Source organism: Cydia amplana, chromosome 22 (assembly GCF_948474715.1).
Source record: "Cydia amplana chromosome 22, ilCydAmpl1.1, whole genome shotgun sequence".
NCBI classification, from domain to species: Eukaryota; Metazoa; Arthropoda; class Insecta; order Lepidoptera; family Tortricidae; genus Cydia; species Cydia amplana.
This window is the reverse complement of record NC_086090.1, coordinates 1,147,466-1,172,257: the sequence shown is the minus strand read 5'-3', so window position 1 is coordinate 1,172,257 and position 24,792 is coordinate 1,147,466. Positions and strand designations below refer to the sequence as shown.

Sequence of the window (24,792 nt, the reverse complement as noted above, 5' to 3'; positions counted from 1 at the left end):
ATAGAGCAAACTAGGATGTTATGTGTACACCTGAGTGGCGTTCGGCGCAGATAAAGAACGGGAGAAGATGACGTCTGTGGCGGTTCCTGGGTCTCATCCACTGGTTTGCTTTGAATAAGAAGTGTAACATGTGCTATGATTTGTAATCAGTCTTATCCAGTAAAGACTGTGAGATGAATAACGTATTTAATTGACGAGGGCTCGTCATCCATGATTGAAGGTCCTGATGTGCTCCTGATAGTATGATATGCCCACGATTCCCGACATATATTTTTTTTTTGAGGATTCGGAAACGGCTCTAACGATTTAGATAAAATTTGCTATATGGGGGTTTTCTGTGGCGAAAAATCAATCTAGCTAGGTCTTAACTCTGGGAAAACGCGCATTTTTGAGTTTTTATATGTTGTCTGAGCAAAGCCCGGTCTCCCAGATATTTAAACTTAAATACGGTAACAAACTCTCTTTTATTTCTACGGTGAATGGTAAATAGTCATGTCATAATAGGAAGTTAATAGTCACATACAACTTTTTGTTTTCCAACATCACGGTCAACGTCCCAATGGTTGGCTAAAAGAATTTAAAAAATCGGCCAAGAGCATGTTGGGCCATGCTCAGTGTAGGGTTTCGTAGTTACCATTCTGTCAGAATAGGCCAAACGGGGGCTATTAGTAAGTACATATCATGTACATTATATGATTTACAAGCATAAGGGAGTACCTTCGCAGCGCTTTTTGTATGTCTTTTTACTAAGAAGAGGAGATTTTTTTGCAATAACTCAAAAACGGCTGGACCGATCATATTCGCTATAGTTTTCATTGAAAATATTTATTAAGCTTTTGTTTAACGATTCTTTCATATATTTTGGAGTCATGGTTCAAAGGTTAGAGGGGGCATATATTTATTTCTTTCAGACGGATTATTTCCGCAAATATTAACTTTATCAATAAATTGTTTTTGGATACCCGTATTCGTTTTGAAAGACCTATTGGATCGAAGCAAAAAAAAAAAAAATTTATGGAGGCACCGAAATCTTTTTTTAGTTTTCATTTTGCCGTTCTGTCGCCATGCATGATTTATGTATCCATGCCAAATTGCAGCTTTCTAGCACTAACGATCACGGAGCAAAGCCGCGGACAGACAGACGGACATGGCGAAACTATAAGGGTTTCTAGGTTACTACGAAACCCTAAAAACGAATTGAGGAACACAATGGGGCAAGAACGCCTGAATCATATGTCTTTGATGAACATAGTACATGATCTCCTTGAACAAATTAACACAGACCCCATAATAAATACATATATAAAATCACGAAAAGTGAATGGTTAACAACTTTGTTTTTTTTATCCTCTCATTTTATTTTTTATCCTATATCTCAGGGCACCAGCTTAATCCGCCCCTGAAGTGCCGTCATATAGCGGCCGTCTCCATACAAATACTACGACATCCATATTTAGCCGTATTATTTAGTATGGAGACGGCCGCTATATGACGGCACCGCTATCCTAGGAAAACTGATCTTAATAACCACGTAATTATTTAAAAATAACTTATTTTATCAATATGGATTTTTCCCTACTATAGTGCTCTTTTTTCACAAATGGCAAGTACACACACATAAAAGCGAGCAAAAAGTATATTTTTTCTCGCTCTTTTAACTGTCAATAGTGCCATCTATGTTTACATTGTGTAAACTGTTATTTTCAGGTTTGCCATGGCAAATAGAAAATGTTTCCAGCCTAACGGATATGTATTTTTTTTATGCAGATCATTTTTAATATATAATGAATTATGCGGAAAAAAACATTATCTACTGAAAAAAGCCAATTATTTTGTGCATAAATCTGTTATTTTCGTAATTATTTGAGAATAAATAAGGATTATAATCAATTAGACGTGTCCGCTTGTACTTCCATCTAGTGGCAAAATTGGGCAACCAACAATACTTCCGTCAAAAGAAACGGAAAAACACGAGCGCGCGTCGCCTCGGGTAGATATCAGCTGAATTATTCGGCTAAAATGCCCTGGCACGGGCATACGTAGTCGTCGGTCCGCCATTACGACGCAGCCGAGACACGTTTGTCGTATTTAGTTAAATATTTTCGTTTATAAATGAGTAATAACGCTCATGAACTAAGTAATCGACTTCTGAATGCGTTGGATAACAATTACAATGTAAGTTTGCGAGTTTTAAAGACCGTAAGTTGACAAAGCGAGTCTTAGATATGAGAATGGTCCCACGAGCCCATGACACCCGATTCGATGCAACGATTTGGCCTCTTGGGAGGTTGTTTCCAGAAATACTGACGTCCCCGTATACACGGATGATGATAAGAGAGTGTCGGAATGTGATACGGTGTTGATATGAGCGTCTCCTGATAATAAAATAGTGTCGGTGGAGTGGATACGTGCGCGGTGCGAGTGCAGTATATGGGAGCACTGACGTCGTCAATGCTCCGTCTCTCGCCCCTCGTCCACAGTGCCAAAAGTTTTGCAATGTGAAAGTATGGAATTGTGCCACGCGCGTCAATTCCTGTCGAATTCCTTGGGTTAATGTAGATATGGTGCTGTGTGGAAGACGGACGGAAATGTGTTTTTTGTCGTACCATTTGACCTTACGTGAGTAATAGAATAAGTACGGCGTGGAGACACCTCATGGTGGCAGGTGGTGGCTGCTCATGGAAGCTGCAAATACGTGTTCCGGGTTATTGAACTTGGCAATCTCTATTGGTATTTTAGGTTGAGAAATTGTGGTTTGGCAATATTGTAAATTGGCAATGATTTTGCAATACTCCTGAAGTTTGATTTGTTCGTTTATAACCTTAGCTGTTGTGTACTAATGCTACTCATTAACTATTGTTATCAGTAGGTTATTTTTGATACTTTTAAGGTGCTCAAGTTTCCTTAAAGCTGTTTATTGTAATGCTGTACAATCTGTTAAAAAGCAAAAATCTGGCACCTATTAACTTTTTTTTTCAAGTGTGACTAGATCAGGCCACATGGGTGACTAAGGTAATGCCTTAACTAAAACAATAAAAATAATAATTGATTGTTATAAGCAGATAAATAAAAACAAGCTTTTTTCTTAAAATGAAGACCTGAACACATTAATAATTTTATTGTATTACCTATCACAATTTTATGTTAACATCATCGCTGCAGCAATTTGTAGGTATAACTCATACACATAGATTTCTTCAACCCTATCCAGCCTATTCAAATGAATGTGACCATAAGTCTGGTGAATGCATACATCCGATAATAAAACCTGACATCAAGGCTACAAGTTACACAATAAGAGATGTATTCAAAATTGTGACTAAAAACTTTCCTCTGTAAATAATGTTTTGATATTTCCTTAGTTATTTAGGCTTATTATTATGTCTGTCACAAAAAGGCCTTGATACATGAGATTATCATAATACACAAATGATTAGGTACAAACTTTAATCAGTCATCAATGTTGTTGGTCTCCAAGCAGTGCCAGTCCGAACCCTTGATCAGGGTAGAGTAGGGTTGCCAACCGTACTATATTATATAGTATTGTACTATATTTTGGCTCTCTGTACTATATACTTTTGGAAAAATATATAGTACGCTATAATACTATATTTCCGATTAAACGTATGTTACACTTATGTTTAGTATTTTATCTAAAAGTACCATATTTTTTTGAAATGTACTATATTTTTGATGCCCTATTCTGGAAAATACTATATTCTACCAAAAAATAGTTGGCAACCCTAGGGTAGAGCGAAATCGGGTTTTGGCGCCCGTCATTCATTTACCCCTCACCCCCCTCGCCACACTCGCGTCTTTATAAACTTTTTTTTTCTCATTTGCCATTTTGGCGCCCCCCTTGCCATCCGGCGCCTAGAGCGGCCGCTCCACTTGCTCTACCCTAGATCCGGCCCTGTCTCCAAGTATTCTGTATCAGTGTTAAAAATTGAAGTTGACACTTGTTGATCTTTGTACTTTTCAGTATTTTCACATATGGTTGCATCATCTGCAGTTAAGTGATAAAATATTTGACCCCATTACTCCAAAATTGTATAAAAGTTTGTATGCAAGGGGGTCAGGTATCTCTGCTGACTGTATATTCCAAAGGCATATACAATTCATTTACCAAATTGAGGTGGCAGGTCTGTGTAGACATGCAGCAGAAGTTGCTAAGCGGTCCAGGAGTTCAAAATGATCTTGACGCGACTTTATTGTTAAGAGAATAAGAGCGTGTCGAGGTAATTTGAACACCTCACCCGCTTAGCAACTTCTGCTGCTGTCTGTGCCACGGCCGCATTGAGGCTTCATTGCAACTGCGTCTGGATCCTTTGCTTGCTTCCTTTGGTTGCTTTACTAGTGATCTTAGTTGCTTTACTAGTGATCTTGGTTGGAGGTGGAGCGAATGTGTATGTAATATGCGTCATCCATTTTTTATCTAGTCCGCAATTGGGGTCAATCCTTCTGATCTGATTCTTTACACTTGGATTATTGATTCTCAGGTTTGATTTTCTAGTTTCTAGGTACACAATCGTAGGAAATCGCTAGTTTTGTTTTTCTCTTCGCCTATTGATTACGAGAAGTCGTAAAATGCAGTTTATACTGTGAAATAATGAGTATAGGCAGTGTGGATTCTGAATGGAATAAGTAACGATGAAATTGCAGTTTTATTGGGTGGTGTTTGATTATTTTCTTTAAGGATTTTTGTGTCCCGATTACTCTGTGTTGTGAAAGAGTGTTTGTGGAAGGAATGATTTTTTTTTTTCAAGATTATATAGATGGAAATAGTAAATATTTTTATCCCATAGCTCAGTACTTAATAACCTAGTTTATTTTAGATTCCATCAACTCTCAATAGACCTTTTAACCATAAATGTGTTGTCCTTTGTGTTTACAGATTTATGGATAAACAACCTTAATGTAACTTTGTGAAAGTCCAATTTAGCTTAGCTTTATGATGGTTATTGTTAATGAAAATGTTGTCTTTTTCTATTTCCAGGTTGTCGACATGCATGCCGTTAACGAAATCATATCCATATTGGAGAAAATCAATATTACAAAAGAGCTGCTGGAGGTGAGTTTAGTTTACCAAAGGGTATAGCCGGGTAAGCATGGCCAAACTGCCCTTAGCGAAAAAAACAATTTCCTTTTACTGGATTATTAACCTATGTATATGTAGTGCTTTCACCAAATATTAAGCCTCAAATGCTTCAAATTTAAAAAAAAAATGCAAAAAAAGAAATATCATTTTTATTTTATTACAGCCAAAGTACTAATCCGATTTCTTTGTAATTTGGGTATGTTGTATATACAATTAAGGTCGCTTTCTGAAAAAAATAATATTGAATTATCTCTTAAAATAATAGTAAAAAATTGAGATGAAAATTTTCAGAAAAATAAAAAAAATACATGCGAGATAGCGACAGTTATCAAATTTACATATTTCATGTAGAATTTAATAATGTTTAACATATATTTTTTTCAAAAATTAAAATCGGGATTAACAGTGTTAAAAACTCGAATTTGTAACATCCCATAATACTCTCTTCATACAAAATAACTTGTACGTTATACTAGAAAGTTATATTCTCAACGCAATTTGAATTTAGAACGCGACTTATTTCGCTGAGCGCGGACCTTAAACTCCGTGGCTGTATGCGGCTAGGGCGAACGGCGTTCAGAAATTTTAAAAAGCGGCCAAGTGCGAGTCGGACTCGCCCATGAAGGGTTCCGTATTTAGGCGATTTATGACGTATAAAAAAAAACTACTTCCTAGATCTAGTTCAAACCAATTTTCGGTGGAAGTTTACATGGTAATGTACATCATATATTTTTTTTAGTTTTATCATTCTCTTATTTTAGAAGTTACAGGGGGGGACACACACATTTTACCACTTTGGAAGTGTCTCTCGCGCAAACTATTCAGTTTAGAAAAAAATGATATTAGAAACCTCAATATCATTTTTGAAGACCTATTCATAGATACCCCACACGTATGGGTTTGATGAAAAAAAAAATTTGAGTTTCAGTTCGAAGTATGGGGAATCCCAAAAATGTATTGGTTTTTTTTTTCTATTTTTGTGTGAAAATCTTAATGCGGTTCACAGAATACATCTACTTACCAAGTTTCAACAGTTCTTATAGTTTCGGAGAAAAGTGGCTGTGACATACGGACGGACAGACAGACGGACAGACGGACAGACAGACAGACATACAGACATGACGAATCTATAAGGGTTCCGTTTTTTGCCATTTGGCTACGGAACCCTAAAAAAAGCGCGGGAACAGGAAAATAGGCACGAATTTTATACAGAGCGTTAACGATTGAAAAATGTCTGTTCCTTTGATGAATAAAATACGTCACATTCTAAATTCAAATTCGTAAAGACTGCTGCGTTCACAATATACTTCATTCGTTTATGACTACTTAGCTTTGCTTGTATGAAGAGAGAGTATTATGGGATGTTACAAATTCGAGTTTTTCACACTGTTAATCCCGATTTTAATTTTTGAAAAAAATATATGTTAAACATTATTAAATTCTACATAATAGTAGTTTATGCAACAGTGATATAATAAGGGTTCTTAAAATTCAAGGGTCGAAGTTACAAAACGAGACGTAGTCGAGTTTTGTAAAAAAAGACCCGAGAATTTTAAGAACCAATTATGAGCTGTTGCATACATTACTTTTTGTATGACAGCTGCAGCAAAAAAAAAAAAAAAAAAAAAAAAAAAAAAAAAAAAAAATTAAAAAAAAAAAAGATTTATTATTAAAAAAAAGAGTTATTATTAAAAAAAAAGAGTTATTATTTAAAAAAAATTGAGTTATTAAATAAAAAAAAAGAGTTATTATTTAAAAAAAAAAAGAGTTATTATTTAAAAAAAAAAGACTTATTATTGTAAATGAAAACATACCTCTTTCAATCAAGATGATCAGAACTTGTATCTTTAAAAAAAATAAAGCAGTTGTATTAGCCTATAGACAAAGCATTCAAATGACATTGCTTTAGATATCACTGTCAGTCATTTAATTGACACATTTAAGTGCTGGAGTAGAAAAAATATGTAAATTTGGTAACTGTCGCTATCTCGCACGTATTTTTTTTATTTTTCTGAAAATTTTCATCTTAATTTTTTACTATTATTTTAAGAGATAATTCAATATTATTTTTTTCAGAAAGCGACCTTAATTGTATATACAACATACCCAAATTACAAAGAAATCGGATTAGTACTTTGGCTGTAATAAAATAAAAATGATTTTTCTTTTTTTGCATTTTTTTTTTAAATCTGAATCATTTCAGGCTTAATATTTGGTGAAAGCACTACATATACATAGGTTAATAATCCAGTAAAAGGAAATTGTGTTTTTCGCTTAGGGCAGTTTGGCCATGCTTACCCGGCTATACCCTTTTATGGAAAAACCGGACAACTCGCCACCGAGGGTTACGTACTTTATAGTATTTGTTGTTACAGCGGCAATAAATGCATAATCTGTGAAAATTTCAACTGTCTAGCTATCACGGTTCATGAGTTACAGCCTGGTGACAGACAGATGGACAGTGGAGTCTTAGTAATAGGGTCCCGATTTTACCCTTTGGGTATGGAACCCTAATTTCACAAAAATGTCTACCTTGTCAGTGACATGACAGAAATTTAAGTTGAGTTTAAAACAAAAGCCTTAAACTATCTCCATACCAAATTTCTCATCTAAAGGTTCCGTCACACGGGCGTGTTTTCCGGGCTGGACGTGAGCGGGGCGCGCCGGTTTTACATATAAGACGCTCACGCCCCGCCCGGAAAACGCGCCTGTGTGATGGAAACTTAAATTGGTTCGGCGCTTTAAGCGAGATGAGATAACAGACAGACAGTTATTTTATAACATTAGTTACATTAGTAGGTATAAAAACGTTCAAAACTAAGTGACTATGCCTTCATTTTCCATCTTCAACTGAGGAGTGTCATTTCAAAAGGGCTTATTTTTGTATGATGTCCTTATGCCTCTATAGACATAAGCCCTTTTGAAGACTCCCTAGCTATTCAAGTAATTTTTATCTAATTTTGTTTTTGTTAAACTAAGCTTTTAAAAAATGTTATCCGAGCTATACGATTTTAATTTAACGGTTGTATTCGTATCGAATAGTTCAGTGACCTGATGTACCATGAATATTAATTCGAATTTGCAATACGTTTGACACTTCCTAGTGAGCCTTGGTCAAAGAGTAAAGTAAGTATATTAGCCTTGGTGTTCACGTTCACACATGTCAAATTGTCTTCCGGACGACCAAAATCCATACAGTTATCGAATCTGGGTCCCGTTTCTCAAAACCTTGTAACTTGTAATACAACAAAAAACATATACTTGTAATGCAACAAAAGCTGTCAAAAAGTGACATCCGCTTGTACAAGTTACAAGCTTTTGAGAAACGGGCCCCTGCTCGCGTAAATTAACAAGTATCGGTTGAGAAATGCGACATTGATATAAGAAAACCGGCCAAGTGCGAGTCGGACTCGCGCACGTAGGGTTCCGCACCATCAACAAAAAATAGAGCAAAACAAGCAAAAAAACGGTCACCCATCCAAGTACTGACCCCGCCCGACGTCGCTTAACTTCGGTCAAAAATCACGTTTGTTGTATGGGAGCCCCACTTAAATCTTTATTTTATTGTTTTTAGTATTTGTTGTTATAGCGGCCACAGAAATACATCATCTGTGAAAATTTCAACTGTGTAGCTATCACGGTTCGTGAGATACAGCCTGGTGACAGACGGACGGACGCACGGACGGACGGACAGCGGAGTCTTAGTAATAGGGTCCCGTTTTTATCCTTTGGGTACGGAACCCTAAAAAAGCATGTTTCCCTAAACTGAAACGGAGATTAAGGTTAATAATTTGCTATTAATTTATCGCCGTAAATTTTGTCCTTTCGGATCGCTGTATGGTAAAAAAATTATGTCTGATCTCTTCTAGAAGTGCTTTTTCTTCTCTTTCTATCGCTGAAGTTATATGCTCGTGTTGCAGACCACCCGACTGGGCAAGCATGTGAACGAGCTACGACGGAAGACCTCGGAGCCGACCCTCGCACGCCGCGCCAAGGTGCTCGTCAAGCGATGGCGGGACCTCGTCATACCTACCGCCGCCTCGCCTCACCATGCCGGTTAGTAGTAGACCTGTAGCTACCCCCAACGGTCAAGCGATACCTCGTCATATGAACGAGCTACGACGGAAGACCTCGGAGCCGACCCTCGCATAGGGTTTGCACGACGGATCCGAAATGTATGGGAAGATCCGCGGATCCGGATCCAGATCCGGATAATTTCATACATTTCGGATCCGGATTGCAAACCCTACCCTCGCACGCCGCGCCAAGGTGCTCGTCAAGCGATGGCGGGACCTCGTCATACCTACCGCCGCCTCGCCTCACCATGCCGGTTAGTAGCAGACCTGTAACTCCCCCAACGGTCAAGCGATACCTCGTCATATGAACGAGCTACGACGGAAGACCTCGGAGCCGACCCTCGCACGCCGCGCCAAGGTGCTCGTCAAGCGATGGCGGGGCCTCGTCATACCTACCGCTGCCTCGCCTCACCATGCCGGTTAGTAGTAGACCTGTAGCTACCCCCCACGGTCAAGCGATACCTCGTCATATGAACGAGCTACGACGGAAGACCTCGCACGCCGCGCCAAGGTGCTCGTCAAGCGATGGCGGGACCTCGTCATACCTACCGCCGCCTCGCCTCACCATGCCGGTTAGTAGTAGACCTGTAGCTACCCCCCACGGTCAAGCGATACCTCGTCATATGATCGAGCTACGACGGAAGACCTCGCACGCCGCGCCAAGGTGCTCGTCAAGCGATGGCGGGACCTCGCCATACCTACCGCCGCCTCGCCCCACCATGCCAGTTAGTAGTAGACCTGTAACTATCTATGTTTTTGTAATAATTATCTGGTACTTCATTTCGTGCACGGTGTGAAATAATTTATTTTAAGAAGAGGAAAGTACCCAATTCCGGTATTCAGGGCCAATATCGGATTTCAATACCGGTATTAAGAATCGTCCGACATTGAATGCCCTAGACTTCAATCCAGTGTGAAGCCCGCCTTATCCTCTAGTCGCCCATACGTCAAACCTTGCCAAGTGAAATTAAATTTTATTTTGTCAACACGAAGTTCAAATTAGAATGGAACAGGGGACCTTTTTATAGGTCTCTGGGCGGCGAGAGGTTATGCAAGCCCTATGTAAATCAGAAATGGGGTACTTGGTGAAGCTGAGGTGTCCCCTTTCCCGCGGCCCTTTCACGGACGCTATCATAAATTGGCCCATATGAATGCCGGATGTAGGGCTAGGTACTTTCCGATTCTTTACAATAGGACTAGGTGTGTGTTTACGGTGGAATATAACTAGGTATGTCGATTTGTTTGGAAATACAATACAGTTGCATTACAATACCTTTTTATTGCACAACTATAAAGTAAAATGACGAAGATTATATTTGATATACTTATACATACAGTATACGGAAAAATAAATACATATGTGGTCCATACACAATGACCTATTAGGGACAAAAATTGAGTAGTAGAAAGTGTATGTTTTTTCTATTAAGTATTGGACTATTTAATAGCGTATTATTAGATACAAAGTATTACAGAGTGGAGCTTTAACTTTTTGTCACTAAATATTATTTATAAATAGAAAGTCTGATTTTTTTTTGTAGACCAAAATCATTGGCAAAAAAATAAGACCCAAAGATTGCTGTTCGTCGCGTCCTTACATTAGGTTCAATAACAATTATGGCTCTTTGAGATACCTAAAACTGTTAGTTCTTCTCTTCAAAAATTTGCTGACCTACCAGAGGGGCTGCCGCGAAAATCGAATTTCGCAAATTGCGGGCATTTTTCTCTGTCACTCTAATTACGCCTTCATTGGAGTAGAAGAGAAAGATCCCCGCAATTTGCGAAATTCGGTTTTCGCGGTAGCCCCTCTGGTTCTTATTTCAAACGGCGCCAACGGTCGCTGGGGTCATTGACCGCACCTGGGCGCTCATTGCGCGCGCTCGTCGTATATATTAATTTAAATGGCATTAATAATAGCACAACTACTTACTGGAAACCTATATTGAGACGTTGATACTTTTGTACTGCGATTAACGAAGTTTTTTGCATTATGCTACTGCACTTAGAAAAGCATCTATAATATTACACAGTGAAAATATCACAATGTTTTATAATTCACTCCACCAAAACAATCTATCAGTATTGAAAGCTATTGGTTGAATTCTATCAGTAAGCGACGACAGCAGTAAAACTATTCATCGGTATACCGAGAAAAAACGTTATTTATTTGGTAATCGGCCAAGCGAAGTGAAGTCTAAAGGTTTCGTCACACAGGCGCATTTTCCGGGCGGGGCGTGAGCGGGGCGCGCCGCTTTTACATATAAAACGAGCACTCCCCGCCCGTAAAACGCGCCTGTGTGACGGAACCTTTAGGGTAATTCGTGGTCAATTAAAAACGCTTTTTTGTATCTAATTTGATTGGCCTATTTTGCTGTAAAATTAAAATAAAATTTCGAACCAAATATAATAACTTTCGTAAGTTATAGACTTAGTTGAAATCAATATGTAGAGTGATGGCAGGTGGGCCAAAATGTTAACCGAATGGTGGACGATATTCGGAAGATTGCAGGTCACTTCTGGATGAGATTGGCTCAGGACCGGATAAGTAGCGTACTGGAAGAGAGGCCTATGCTCAGCAGTGGGCGATAAAAGGCTAATGATGATGATGATGCATATGTAGATTGAGGCAGCTTGTGATGGTCTCGGAGAAGACTGGCTAAAATTGAATGACATCAACATCTAACCATCCATCTTCTAACTCGCGCGGTTAGAAGATGTTGATGTCAACTTTAGCCAGTCTTCTCCGAGACCACGGGGACAACGCCGTCCTCGAAACGTCGGAGGTAAATCTTAAAACTTAGATACGCGATTAAGTCCCGTTGTACGTTGATGGGGTTGCTGGCTGAAAACTAATAAATAATAGGTACCTCAAGTGATAACACTGATAACCAACCAAAGTACATACTTGCCATACAAACTAATTTTTAAATTGATAACCTATCGTGTGTTGATAAATATTATTATCTATTAATAATAATTTGTTAATAATATTAATGACAAAAATAAAATGAATGGATTAAAATGTAATATAATTGTACTTATATATAATGTAATCATTGACATGTAAAATGTATTGTACCATTTTATCAATAAATAAATGAATGAATGTACAATTTAATAATGTGTAAAAATCGTGAAAGATTAAATCAGTGTTTATTTATAATTGTTTAATTTTGTTCGTCAGGCTCGAACCGTTCGTCGGCGGAGCGCACGATGCGGCGGCTCGGCGGCACGCCCATCACCTCCCCCGCCTTCGCCCGGGTACGCACTTGCAACTTGTTAAACCATCACCCTGTGGCTACACGGCTAAAATGCCAACGTGGCACAGAGCCAGCACAGGAGGGACTAAGGCCAGGCCACACCGACGGCGTGTGCGTAAAATGAGCGGCGCACGCAAGCGGTGGGCCGTCTCTCATAAGGATCTGTATATTACAACGCGCACACAAGCATTTAATGCAAATTTTGGAGGGTATTTAGAAAGTTAAATGTTTACAAATCAATTTACTTTTTATATGTGTTTTAGTAAAACAGTTTTACTCTCATCTGGCAGTCTAGCATGAGATGAGTTTTCGCGTGAGACTCCATACTTGAAGTCGCGCAAGATGTATGATGAAGTTTCAGAAGTTACAGTTATACCAGTAGGTCTCAAAACACAATCGTTTAATTATATAGTAATTACTGCAAAATGTTTTGAATGAATCTGTATATTGGTTATACGTCGTTTGTAAATACCGCTATGTGATGTGTCCAATTTTGAAAAGTTTAATTTCCGTTTTCAAAAATCTAGCATATGTCGGGATTTACAAGCGCAGCGACGCTATGTCTGTACAGCCGGGCTAGCACATGATTAGCGCGACAGTCTCGCGGCGACTACCCGTCCCTCTTTAATTAACATAGAAAAAGAGGGGTAGTCTATCTCGCCACGAGATATTGTCGCGCCAATCATGTGCTAGACCTACTGAGACTAAAGTTCGTTTTTTTAGCATTAGAAAGAACTTGAAAGAAGGTAAGCGATCTTAACATGTCTTTTAATTGAAAAACGCTTTTAAAAAATCAGTAAGTATTACTTATGAAAGCAGAAGAATATAAAAGATCGTATTAGATTCATAATTGTTACATATTTGCCGTAACTTATTTTTAAAATGTGTTTTTCAATTAAAAGACACATCAAGATTGTTTACCTTATTTCTAATGCTAAAAAAAACGAACTATACAGGGTGTCCCAAGAAGTAGTGATATACTGAAGCTGGGAAGTAGAGGACCTAGAGGGCTATCTGAATCACCCCCATGTATGTTCCGCGATTTTTCGTATTTTCGGAGTTATGATTTTTTTAATTTTTCACCTATCGCCGAGTACGATGAGATTTTTATTTATGGTGACGTGAATTATTGCGGTAGATGCTTGATTTTTTTTGTGTGCTAAGCTGATAGATAGGCCAATTCAGTATGGTAACATTTACTCGGCGATAGGTGAAAAATTAAAAAAAATCATAACTCCGAAAATACGAAAAATCGCGGAACATACATGGGGGTGATTCAGATAGCCCTCTAGGTCCTCTACCTCCCAGCTTCAGTATATCACTACTTCTTGGGACACCCTGTATATTGTACAGATTCTTCTCAAAAGTGTACTTTTCTGTTACAGCAAGTAGTAAGCCCGGCGGTGCCCAGTCCGCGCCCCCCCTCCAGACCTGGTAAATAACATGCAACTTGCAACACTTGACATTTTTCATGTCACAAGATATTTATGGCGCTATTCGTAAACGGCTGCGAACTTAATCAGTTGATGATCGTCGTTTGTCCCCATCTGTCGTTATGCGATAGAGCAGTCATTCTCAAAGTGTGTTCCGCGGAACCCTAGGGTTCCGCGACACCCCTGCAGGGGTTCCGCAAGAATATAGAATTATGCTTATTTAATAAAAAAAATACACTTCTAAAAACTATTGTTTTATTGTAGGGTTCCGTCAAAAAAAAAGATTGAGAACCGCTGCCATAGAGAGGTACAAACGACGATCACCAGCTGATTATTTTAGCAGACGTTTATGAATAACGCCGTTAATGTTTATTTAAAAAAACAGACTTATGCTAATTTTCCTATTTTTATCTTATTTACTGTTGCAGAGAAACCTAGGCAAGGCAATAAAAAAATTAACCTTTTGACCGCCAAAGACGTCAGCTGATACGCGCTACAGCCCAATATCAACCTTCGTGCATTCCGACAAGGTTCACAATGACGCGCTGCACGATAACATGGCATTCAAAGAGTTAATATAACAAACAGCTTGCCATTGCAATATGAACCTTATCTCGTTAACGTTACGGTCGTTTCCAGCGTGGGGCGGCTACGAGTCGGACTCGCAGGACGTGATCCTGGTGGACGATGACCCTCCCCCCGCGCCCGCCCCCTCCCCCTCCCCGCTCACGCTGCACGCGCACGCGCACAAGCCGAGCTCCGAGCGTGAGTATTAGCCAATGATATTCTTTCTTTTCTTTATTTGGCAGGCAAGAAAGCAAAAAAAAAAAAAAAAAAAAAAAAAAAAAAAAAAAAAAAAAAAAAAAAAAAAAAAAAACATTATAACTCAAGATAGGTTATAAGCGTTCCAAAATTGAAGCGCTTGTGACAAATTGGACAAGTTGCCTTTAGTGGTAGCTGGACAAGCGAGAAATGTGCACGTGCTAACGAGCTCCCGCACACTGAAAGAGAAAGAGACGACCTTATGTTTAACAACGAGTGTGAGAAAGATGGATGGAATGAGAAAATTAATCAAAAATAACAGATTTCTTCGTAGGCACAGAAATAAATATGGAAGTATTTTTTGTGTTCCTCAAGTATGAGTATAACCTATCTATGGTTATATAACATCATTGATATTAGCTGGACTTCCGAGCAAACTGCAAAGCGGCTCTGTCGCAACGGCCGCAGCGTCAGTGTCGAAATGAAATGAAATGAAATATATTATTAATAACAATTGTTACATGTCGAGGTACAGAGTATTCAATAGTTCAATTATTTACAGTTATTTTATCTTACAAATAAAATTTATGTAATTAGTACAGTTATTTATATCATATGTCAAAGTATATTCGTATTCAAATATTTTACTATGTCATAACATAGTATATAATTATTTACTTTTAAACAACAATTGGTAGACTAAAAAACTCGTCATATGAATAAAATGACTCCTGTGTCAACCACTTCTTTAGCCTAACCTTAAATGCCGCGGTGGAAGCTGCATCTCTTACCGAGTTAGGCAGGCGATTGTAAATAGAGGGGCCTAGATAGTACACGGATCGCTCCGACTTGGCAAGTCTGTGTGGTTCGGCGACAAGCCTATTGTGCAATCTATTACTGCGTAGGCAATAGTTAGCGTTAGTGCCTCTGCGCTTGAACATACATGTCGCAGCGGTAACTGACGCAGATATACTTCCGAGCGGCGCGACTCCTGCGACAGTCGTAGTTGTTATTACATACGGTGCAGACGTTTTAATTAACTTAATTGTTAATTCTTATTTTAATTTTTAATGTAATTATGAAAAACGACATTACGAATAATGAATTATTATGAATATACGAATATGAATACGTGTTAATATAATGATGAACCGATCAATTATGAAATAGTAGTTTATGCAACAGTGATATAATAAGGGTTCTTAAAATTCAAGGGTCGAAGTTACAAAACGAGACGTAGTCGAGTTTTGTAAAAAAAGACCCGAGAATTTTAAGACGATTTTTAGATGACGATCTTTTGCTTCGCTTTTATTATAGTATGGAGCGAAGCCTACCCAACTCAATTTTCAAAAGTAGAAAAGATGAAGGCACTAGCATCTTGATAAATAAAAAACCGGCCAAGTGCGAGTCGGACTCGCGCACGGAGGGTTCCGCACCATCAACAAAAAACAAGCAAAAAACGGTCACCCATCCAAGTACTGACCTCGCCCGACGTTGCTTAACTTCGGTCAAAAATCACGTTTGTTGTATAGGAGCCCCACTTAAATCTTTATTTTATTCTGTTTTTAGTATTTGTTGTTATAGCGGCAACAGAAATACATCATCTGTGAAAATTTCAACTGTCTAGCTATCACGGTCCGTGAGATACAGCCTGGTGACAGACGGACGGACGGACAGCGGAGTCTTAGTAATAGGGTCCCGTTTTTACCCTTTGGGTACGGAACCCTAAAAACTATTTAATCGAGGACAATGAAAAACTCGGGAGCTTTTGTCAGTTATTTTATCAATGATACATGAAGAACTTGCGCCAAAAACATCAAGAAACTACGAGCGATAGTAGCGACTGCGCGACAGTGCTTGCGCAGACAGCACGGCCGCTATCGCCGGGCGATACTGACGTGGCGGCACTGTCGCTGCGACAGTGACGCTCTTGGAGGATATAATCAAACGGAGACGCCATGTCTGTAATTTTCTGTACAAAACAGTCTGCCGATTTTTGCGGGGGAGGGGAACGTCAAATGTATGCGTAACGTAAAAATAGCCATGTCAGATAAACGTCAGTCCATACATTGTGTATGACCCTTGGCCGCCTATTTTCGACAGAGGGGAAAGCCTGTTAATGGCTACTCCGTTTAGTTGTATCCTCCAAGGTGACGCTGCGCTCGGAAGTAAGTTCATACATTTCCATACTGCATAATACTATCGCTCTGTCGCTGCGTTAGTGACGCTGGAACCGCTTTGCTCGGAAGTCTACCTTTAAGGCTGCTTTAGACGGCACGCGAACTCGCATGCGATTTTAACTACATTGCGGGCTGTTGGTTACGTCCACTTCAACCGACCGATCAAAACCCGCAATGTAATGAAACTCGCATCGTCTAAATGAGCCCTTAGCAAAGAGAATTTGAAATAGAGGCGGGTTGTGAAAGTAAATTATGTAGGCACAGTAAATTTACTGCCATCTTTTGATGGAAGATTTAAAAAACTGTTAGAACGCCATTTGACTTTGATCTTTCTTTCATTGATATGTGTTATATTTGTAAATATTGAAACTAACGCCATCTACCCGACAGTAGGCCAAAGTAATTGCATGTTTATTAATATTTTTTGTTGTATATTTGCAGCAGCGAAAAGGCCGCTGTCTCCAGAGCCGCCGAACGATGATAAAAAAGCAAAACGGGACAAAAAACCTAAGAAACGAAGGTGAGATTTTTATTTAAATTTCAAAACGTATGCTATATATGGGTGGATCAACTATTTCTTATTGTTATTCTGTCGGGTCAGCCAATAGATAGTAGTAGCATAGTTTGTTAGAAGACATTGTACACCACCTTCTTCTGACACGCTTGGTAGACGACCCTCAATGGAAAGGGTTTATAAGTATCACAAAAAAGCGTGTTTGATGAATTTAAATGCCTAAAAATCAGGTTTTATAGAGTGACCCAGGAGAGCGTAACCATGGCAACGAGTGACAAGAAAAAGTTGATTCACCCATTTGCAACATTTACAGTCTTATATATTTTTTCGTCTTTCTCTTATGTTTAAAACGCTTTGCGTCATCATAACATAAACAAAAACGTCACTTACACGCCAAGGTCCCGGGCGTAAGTGAGCTAATTTAAACCTTATTTGGAAGCGTGGAAGTTACTTTGACAGTGTACGCAACATGCTGAGATGGGGTCATTTCGTGACACTATTTTCACTATGTTCTTTTTGAGTAATTATGTGTATTGTCTTTGTGTTTACAAATAAAAAAAATATTCTATTCTACTCTACGCCATAACATTTAGTTGTCCACGACGCTGCGGGCACGACTAGTAACGACGCCTTTAGGTGTTCTTGGCGTTTAAAAGGCAAGAGTGATCAATTACTAGGCTCTTCTAAGATTGTAGAAAGTCTGAGCCCAAAAAATCTGAGGGTTTTCTGGTAAAAGATTGTATTTTAGAAGTTTTTACCTGATAATTTTAACACATTCATTGCCACCCAGCCAAACAACATATCCGCGCCGGGTCACAATAAAATCGTCTTATAAAGCTGTAGGACCACGATCCCGACTAATTATCGGGTCGTTCGGCCCGGGAACGAAATCATAAAATACCCGATAGTCGGGTTTTTGGCACTGAATGAGATTTCTTGATAGATCGATTTAGGATGTGAATCAGGGATGTTGTGGATGCGGATTTTTAAAATCTCACATCCGCGGATACGGATGTCAAGATAGATACATAAAAAACGTCAAATATTACATTTTAATAATTTTTATTTCAAAGGACCGGCCAAGTGCGAGTCGGACTCGCGTTCCAAAGGTTCCGTACATTAAGTCCCACTCACGCTTGACTGCTAATTTCTAATAGGTTTTTTTGGCTAATGACTAAATTACCTAGCAGTCTAGCACTTACGCTGATGCTATGACGTTCCTGTACCGAACTGTTCCACATCCGCATCCGCATTAAATCCGCATCGATTTTATGCGGATGCGGATGCGGATGTTGAAAATAATGCGGAAGTTCCGCGGTTGCGGATGCGGATATTCGCAACATCCCTGTTTTGAATACATCAAACTAGTTTCTATGTTGCTGGATTCGTCAATCTATAAACTCAAAACAAAAACGGCCTTTTTAACTTTGGACGCATAGATAGAGGATTCGTCAATCCAGCAACATAGAAATTAGTTTGATGTATTCAAAAGGTACTTTAATACAAGATACGGTACGTAGCGGCCCCCTTTTTAGGGTTCCGTACCCAAAGGGTAAAAACGGGACCCTATTACTAAGACTCCGCTGTCCGTCCGTCCGTCCGTCCGTCCGTCCGTCCGTCTGTCACCAGGCTGTATCTCACGAACCGTGATAGCTAGACAGTTGAAATTTTCACAGATGATGTATTTCTGTTGCCGCTATAACAACAAATACTAAAAACAGAATAAAATAAAGATTTAAGTGGGGCTCCCATACAACAAACGTGATTTTTGACCGAAGTTAAGCAACGTCGGGCGGGGTCAGTACTTGGATGGGTGACCGTTTTTTTGCTTGTTTTGCTCAATTTTTTGTTGATGGTGCGGAACCCTCCGCGAGTCCGACTCGAACTTGGCCGGTTTTTTAAATATATTTCGTTAAATTTAAATAATCACGATTATTTAGCAGTGGCGTTAGTGTGCACGTTGATGGGCTCTTAAGAATAACGTACGTATTGCAGAGGGCACAGCCGCGCCGGATCCGGCACGGAGGCGGCGGCGGGAGGCACCGCGACGCCCGCGCCGGGCACGGGCGGCGCGTGGCTCGGCCGCAACGGCGCGCACCAAGGCAAGAAGAACGGCCTGCGCGGACACCTCGACCCCTACGCGGCGCTGGTCAACAAGATGCCGCCCGCTGGCGCTAAGAAGGTTACTTTATTATTTATTTGTTAGCATCATAGAGAAAAAAATACATAGAGTGCTCACTCCATACATCAGTACAGACTATTAATTTCAGTGTCTACATCTAGCATCGAGTAGCGGAACTATCAGTACTGCTACTTGACAATAGATGTAGCACCGACCGGAAAGTCTTATCTCAACAGCATAAGACTTTCCGGTCGGTGGCGACATCTATTGTCAAGTAGCAGTACTGATAGTTCCGCTACTCGATGCTAGATGCTAATAGTCTTTTTGGTACTAAAACTGATGTATGGAGTGAGCACTCTATGTATTTTTTTCTCTATGGTTAGCATTGACATAGATATCTAGGGACTGGCTTTACGGGCAATAATAATGCATGACAGGGGCCAATACAGCGGTGTAATCGCTATAACGCGATTGGTTGATGAGTTCGCATCACGCGCGCGATTGGTTGACGAGTTCGCATTACGCGCGCTATTGGTCGCAACTAGTCGCTTTAGACTGCACGATTGGCTGGAATTCGTGGGTAGCACCGCTGAACTAGTACGATGTTTAGTGCCCCATTAGCCCGTCCTTAGATATTATACGTCAATGTTTGTTAGCCTGTTGTGTCCCCCTGCTGGGCAAAGGCTCTCTCTTGCTTTCACCCGTCTCGTTCTATGGCAATATTAGACCGATCTTCCCAAAAGACGTCAAGATCATGCCGCCATCTCCTTCGAGGTCTGCCGTGACGCCGCGCTATGTTCGGTAACCACTCGGTAGTTTTCTTGGCCCACGAGTCGTTTGGCATACGGCAGATGTGTCCAGCCCGGTCCCATTTAAACTTAGCGGCTGTCAGGGCTAAACTTTATTATTATGCATAATTGTATACTCGTTTACTTACAAAAATTCTTGAATAAACTGGGTTGAGTCGATACACGAGATGAAAATATGACAATTTTATTAACGGAAACGGTGCAGAAAAACGCCCTAATAAATCCATATGTATTAATTTAACAGGATACTTTTAACAATTTTCGGACGTAGAGGTAGGCTTTCTTGTCAATAGGACATGCTCCCGGGAATTCCCGAGGCTGATTTTTCCCAGAATGAGCACTTTCATCCAGTATCGAAACTGGTGAGCTAATTCCCGGGAAATCTTGATATTTCCGGAAATTAATTAAACAAACCTTAAATCAATTAAAAACATAAAATCAAGCGCGTACCAATGCGTTCTTGCTAAAGATGCACCGGATATCCGGTTACTATCCGGTATCCGGCCGGATACCAGATAGTAGCATACTATCCGGCCGGATACCGGATAGTGACATACTATCCGGCCGGATACTGGATAGTAAAATTAACACATTTTGGGGTAAAAAATGGAATCTAAAAAACAGTCACGGTCATAATGCTAACGACACAGTAGATAGATATGAATACGTAACCAATGTCACACAATACACTTATTTGTTTACACAAAAATACGCGCCCTCATTTGTAACTATAAACGAACTTACTACGTAATGTAATGACATGATAAAACTCGTTACGATCCTAGAACCGTGTCCGCGCGAACGTTCACTACGAAACAGGTCGAAACCTGCACGACGCGCACCTGCTAAACTCAAAATATAGGTATAGTTCCGCCGGCCGAATATCCGGCGGTCGGATACCGGATATTCGGCCAGTGTCTAGGCCGGATATCCGGTATCCGGCCAAACAACTATCCGGTTGCATCTCTAGTTCTTGCTGCACAAGTAATTAATTAGATCTTTTTATAAAAAATATGATTTTGTGTATCACACACTAAACTACTATAAATTATAATATTTTGAGTAGTTAAAATTAGACCTTTTATCTTCAGTCTCGAAATTTCCCGGGAATTCCGTCCCGTTAAATTTAAAACCTTTCCGGAGACTGATTTTTCATGACCTACTTGTCATCAATTCATCACCTAGTAAAAGTATGAATTTTTTAATTATTTTGTTAAATTTCAGGTGAAAACAACCAAGGAGCTGCTGGCGCAGATCCAGTCCCGCGGCTCAGCGCCGCGCTCCCCGTCGCCGGGGTCGCCCGCCTCGCCCGACGTGCAGCTCATAGAGCCCGACGAACGTACGTGTCTGGCTGATTACACTTACTGTACACTAGCGTCCCGTCCCGGCTTCGCACGAATTAACAAATTATACACAAACCTTCCGCAAGAATCACTCTATCGATAGGTGAAAACCGCATGAGAATACGTTCAGTAGTATTTGAGTTTATCGCGAACAAACACACACAAACAGACAGACGCGGCGGGGGACTTTGTTTTATAAGGTGTAGTGATATAGTAGTGATAATGGGAGGGGTACAGGTTTAAGTGATGAGGAGATTAGGAAAAAAGCGGCCAAGTGCGAGTCGGACTCGCCCATGAAGGGTTCCGTATTTAGGCGATTTATGACGTATAAAAAAAAAACTACTTACTAGATCTCGTTCAAACCAATTTTCGGTGGAAGTTTACATGGTAATGTACATCATATATTTTTTTTAGTTTTATCATTCTCTTATTTTAGAAGTTACAGGGGGGGGGACACACATTTTACCACTTTGGAAGTGTCTCTCGCGCAAACTATTCAGTTTAGAAAAAAATGATATTAGAAACCTCAATATCATTTTTGAAGACCTATCCATAGATACCCCACACGTATGGGTTTGATGAAAAAAAAATTTTTGAGTTTCAGTTCGAAGTATGGGGAACCCCAAAAATTTATTGTTTTTTTTCTATTTTTGTGTGAAAATCTTAATGCGGTTCACAGAATACATCTACTTACCAAGTTTCAACAGTATAGTTCTTATAGTTTCGGAGAAAAGTGGCTGTGACATACGGACGGACAGACAGACGGACAGACGGACAGACGGACAGACAGACAGACAGACATGACGAATCTATAAGGGTTCCGTTTTTTACCCTTTGGGTACGGAACCCTAAAAATGAGCACTTAGAATGTGGTATTGAAGATAGAGCATTTCAAATTTGTTCCGGATCACCTAACACCAACACATTAGTCACAATACAATACAGTAAACTGACATGGGTCCTACGAGGAGATTATGTCTGACAGGGGTAATATTTCATTCGGTGTTAAAGATCTTAAACCTACCCGTTTTTTATTGTTTCAGCGAGTGCAGTAAAACCAGAGTCCCCGCTCCGCAACGGCGCCGCCTCCCCGCGCCCCCCCTCCCCCTGCCCCGTGCCCGCCCCCGCCTCCCCCCTGCCGCCCCTCGAGGACCCGAGGGAAGTCCGGGACTGCACGTGCGGCGAGGAGGCCGAGGCCGACTGCCCCGCCGCGCGCCGGCGCGCCGTGCTGCCCGTGCACGTGCACGCGCTGCACCACGCCCACCTCCCCGGCGTCAACGGCACGAGGGCCCCCCTCCACCCCCACCAGTTCGCCGTCCGGAAACTGACGGACCCCGAGAAACCCGACCTCTTCACCTCCATAGTGCCCCTGTACAACTACTCGGACTACGCGGACGATTACTGCGCGAAGAACATGTCGCGCGTCCCGCTGTGCACGCATTTACCCTGGACGGAGTTCGCGCCCGCGCCGCCCGAGCCCGCGCCGGCGCCCGACCCGCCGCCCGGCCGGCCCTACCCCGTCGACGAGCCTAGCCCCGAACTCGACACCGAGCGGGATGAGAAGAGTCGGGACGTGGAAGTGAAAGTGGAGCCCAGTGAACGTTTGAAACCGACCGAGACGGTGTTAAAAGTGATAAAGTGTGAGAGTGCCAGTGAAGTGCCGGACGAGTTCGCGAGCGAGCAGAAGGATCACAGGACCGTGGAGAAGACGAAAAGTTCGCTCGACGGCCGGGCGCTGTACGACGCGTGTCGTTCCGCGATACAGTCTATCCCGTTCGTGTACGGGCAGACGTTCGCCGCGCCCACCGTCACGCTTCCCGAGGAGACCGCAGAGGTGAGTGACGCGCTAGAGTCCGCCCTCGCCGCTGCCGCCGAGTCGACAGAGAGGGACAACCTAGGCCGGCCGTCCCGCTCTGGCGCGTTCGCCGAGTGGCACGAGTGTGCCAAGCTGGGCGAGCTGATCGCGCTGCCGTACGTGGTGATCGACTGATGTGATACTGCTAGAGTGCCAAATCTCGGCGCGGCTCCGAGCTTCCGTTGTTCCGACGTTCCAAGTGTCCTTACGTTAGTTTTAAATGTACATACGGTGTTGGATGTGTGCCCTCGAATGTACATACGATAATTTAGCTAATGTAGTTAGGACGAAATCGATGAGACTGCTGCGGGGTGGTTTTTTAACAGTGCGTTAACTGAAGCTTTTGAGTTTGCAAAAATTTTATTCGTGTCGATAGTCGCGTCGCCTGATGCGTTTAGTCATGTATTTATTTTATATTGTTTTAGGGGTTCACCTTTGTTTCGTCTAGAAATGTTTGATTGGATGTAATGTTTAGTTAAATGTTTCATTTGACCTAATACAATTTCAATTGGTGTCTATCATGACACATTTGTGTTGTCGAAAATGTTGGTACATTTTCCAATTCCAAGTGATCCAATGGTGATCGCTGTCTCAGTAAAATACATATTAGAGAAAAAAAAAACATTAATCCAAATAATACATTCTATCAAAAGATTTAGTTGAAACGACGGTACCCGTTTTAGGTGGATATTTTTACGGTGGATCGCTCTCAACTGTTGTGATATGAGGCGCGGTATGGTCCGTGGGTCTACAAGGGGCCAACTAGTTTATAAACCGAACCAATCAAAGATTGACTCATATCTAGAGCTGCCATCCGAGTTTCCCCGGGGTCTTTGTAGTCCTACCAGAGGCCATTTGGGTTTTGAGAAGCGTCTGGGTATAACCCGGTCACTTTTCGTGTTAGGGCAATCCCTACACCTTTATTTTTGTAATAAAAATATAATATATTATCAGGCTTTTGAACGTTTTAGTCCGGCACATGACTCTGGCAGCTCTTCTCATATCCAAACTGTAACGGCTTGAAAGCCTGAATATTGGCCATCGGATTAGTAGACCCATTCTCTCTTATGTGATAAGAATGGACAGTATCCACGTCTGCACTGAATTCCAAACTGTACTTCCTTTCGTTAGACTAATATCGGCAGTTTTATTTATCTGGCAAAGCCTGAAAGCTTGATGTGGTGGCAGAGGGTTCGTAGAGTGCTTTTGAAATCAAATTATAACCTTAACAAGCACATAAACATGATTTTGGTAAGTCAAGTCATACTCTTGTTTGCCATTGTCATGAATTAACCGCTTCGGTGCGGATGGCACGACAGGCGTGTCATCAATGTTTTTTA

At 40.8% G+C, this 24,792-nt stretch overlaps 1 protein-coding gene across 1 annotated transcript; it reads left to right on the top strand.

Annotated features, from left to right (window-relative positions):
* The first annotated feature begins 1,988 nt into the window (after positions 1-1,988).
* On the top strand, positions 1,989-23,961 carry LOC134658405 (uncharacterized). The gene is made up of 10 exons (XM_063514088.1): positions 1,989-2,175; positions 4,997-5,071; positions 9,019-9,154; positions 12,359-12,435; positions 13,820-13,868; positions 14,507-14,632; positions 17,251-17,329; positions 19,319-19,505; positions 21,479-21,593; positions 22,641-23,961. The coding sequence occupies exons 1-10, from the start codon at positions 2,113-2,115 to the stop codon at positions 23,585-23,587; spliced, it is 1,854 nt and encodes a 617-aa protein (XP_063370158.1). The 5' UTR covers positions 1,989-2,112; the 3' UTR covers positions 23,588-23,961.
* The last annotated feature ends 831 nt before the right edge of the window (positions 23,962-24,792 follow it).

Excerpts from the sequence above, each read along its gene's own strand:
- LOC134658405 (XM_063514088.1), top strand. The coding sequence starts at position 2,113 with ATGAGTAATAACGCTCATGAACTAAGTAATCGACTTCTGAATGCGTTG. Across the intron at positions 2,176-4,996 it reads CGTTGGATAACAATTACAAT|GTTGTCGACATGCATGCCGT; the intron begins GTAAGTTTGCGA and ends TTCTATTTCCAG. Across the intron at positions 17,330-19,318 it reads AAAAAACCTAAGAAACGAAG|AGGGCACAGCCGCGCCGGAT; the intron begins GTGAGATTTTTA and ends TACGTATTGCAG.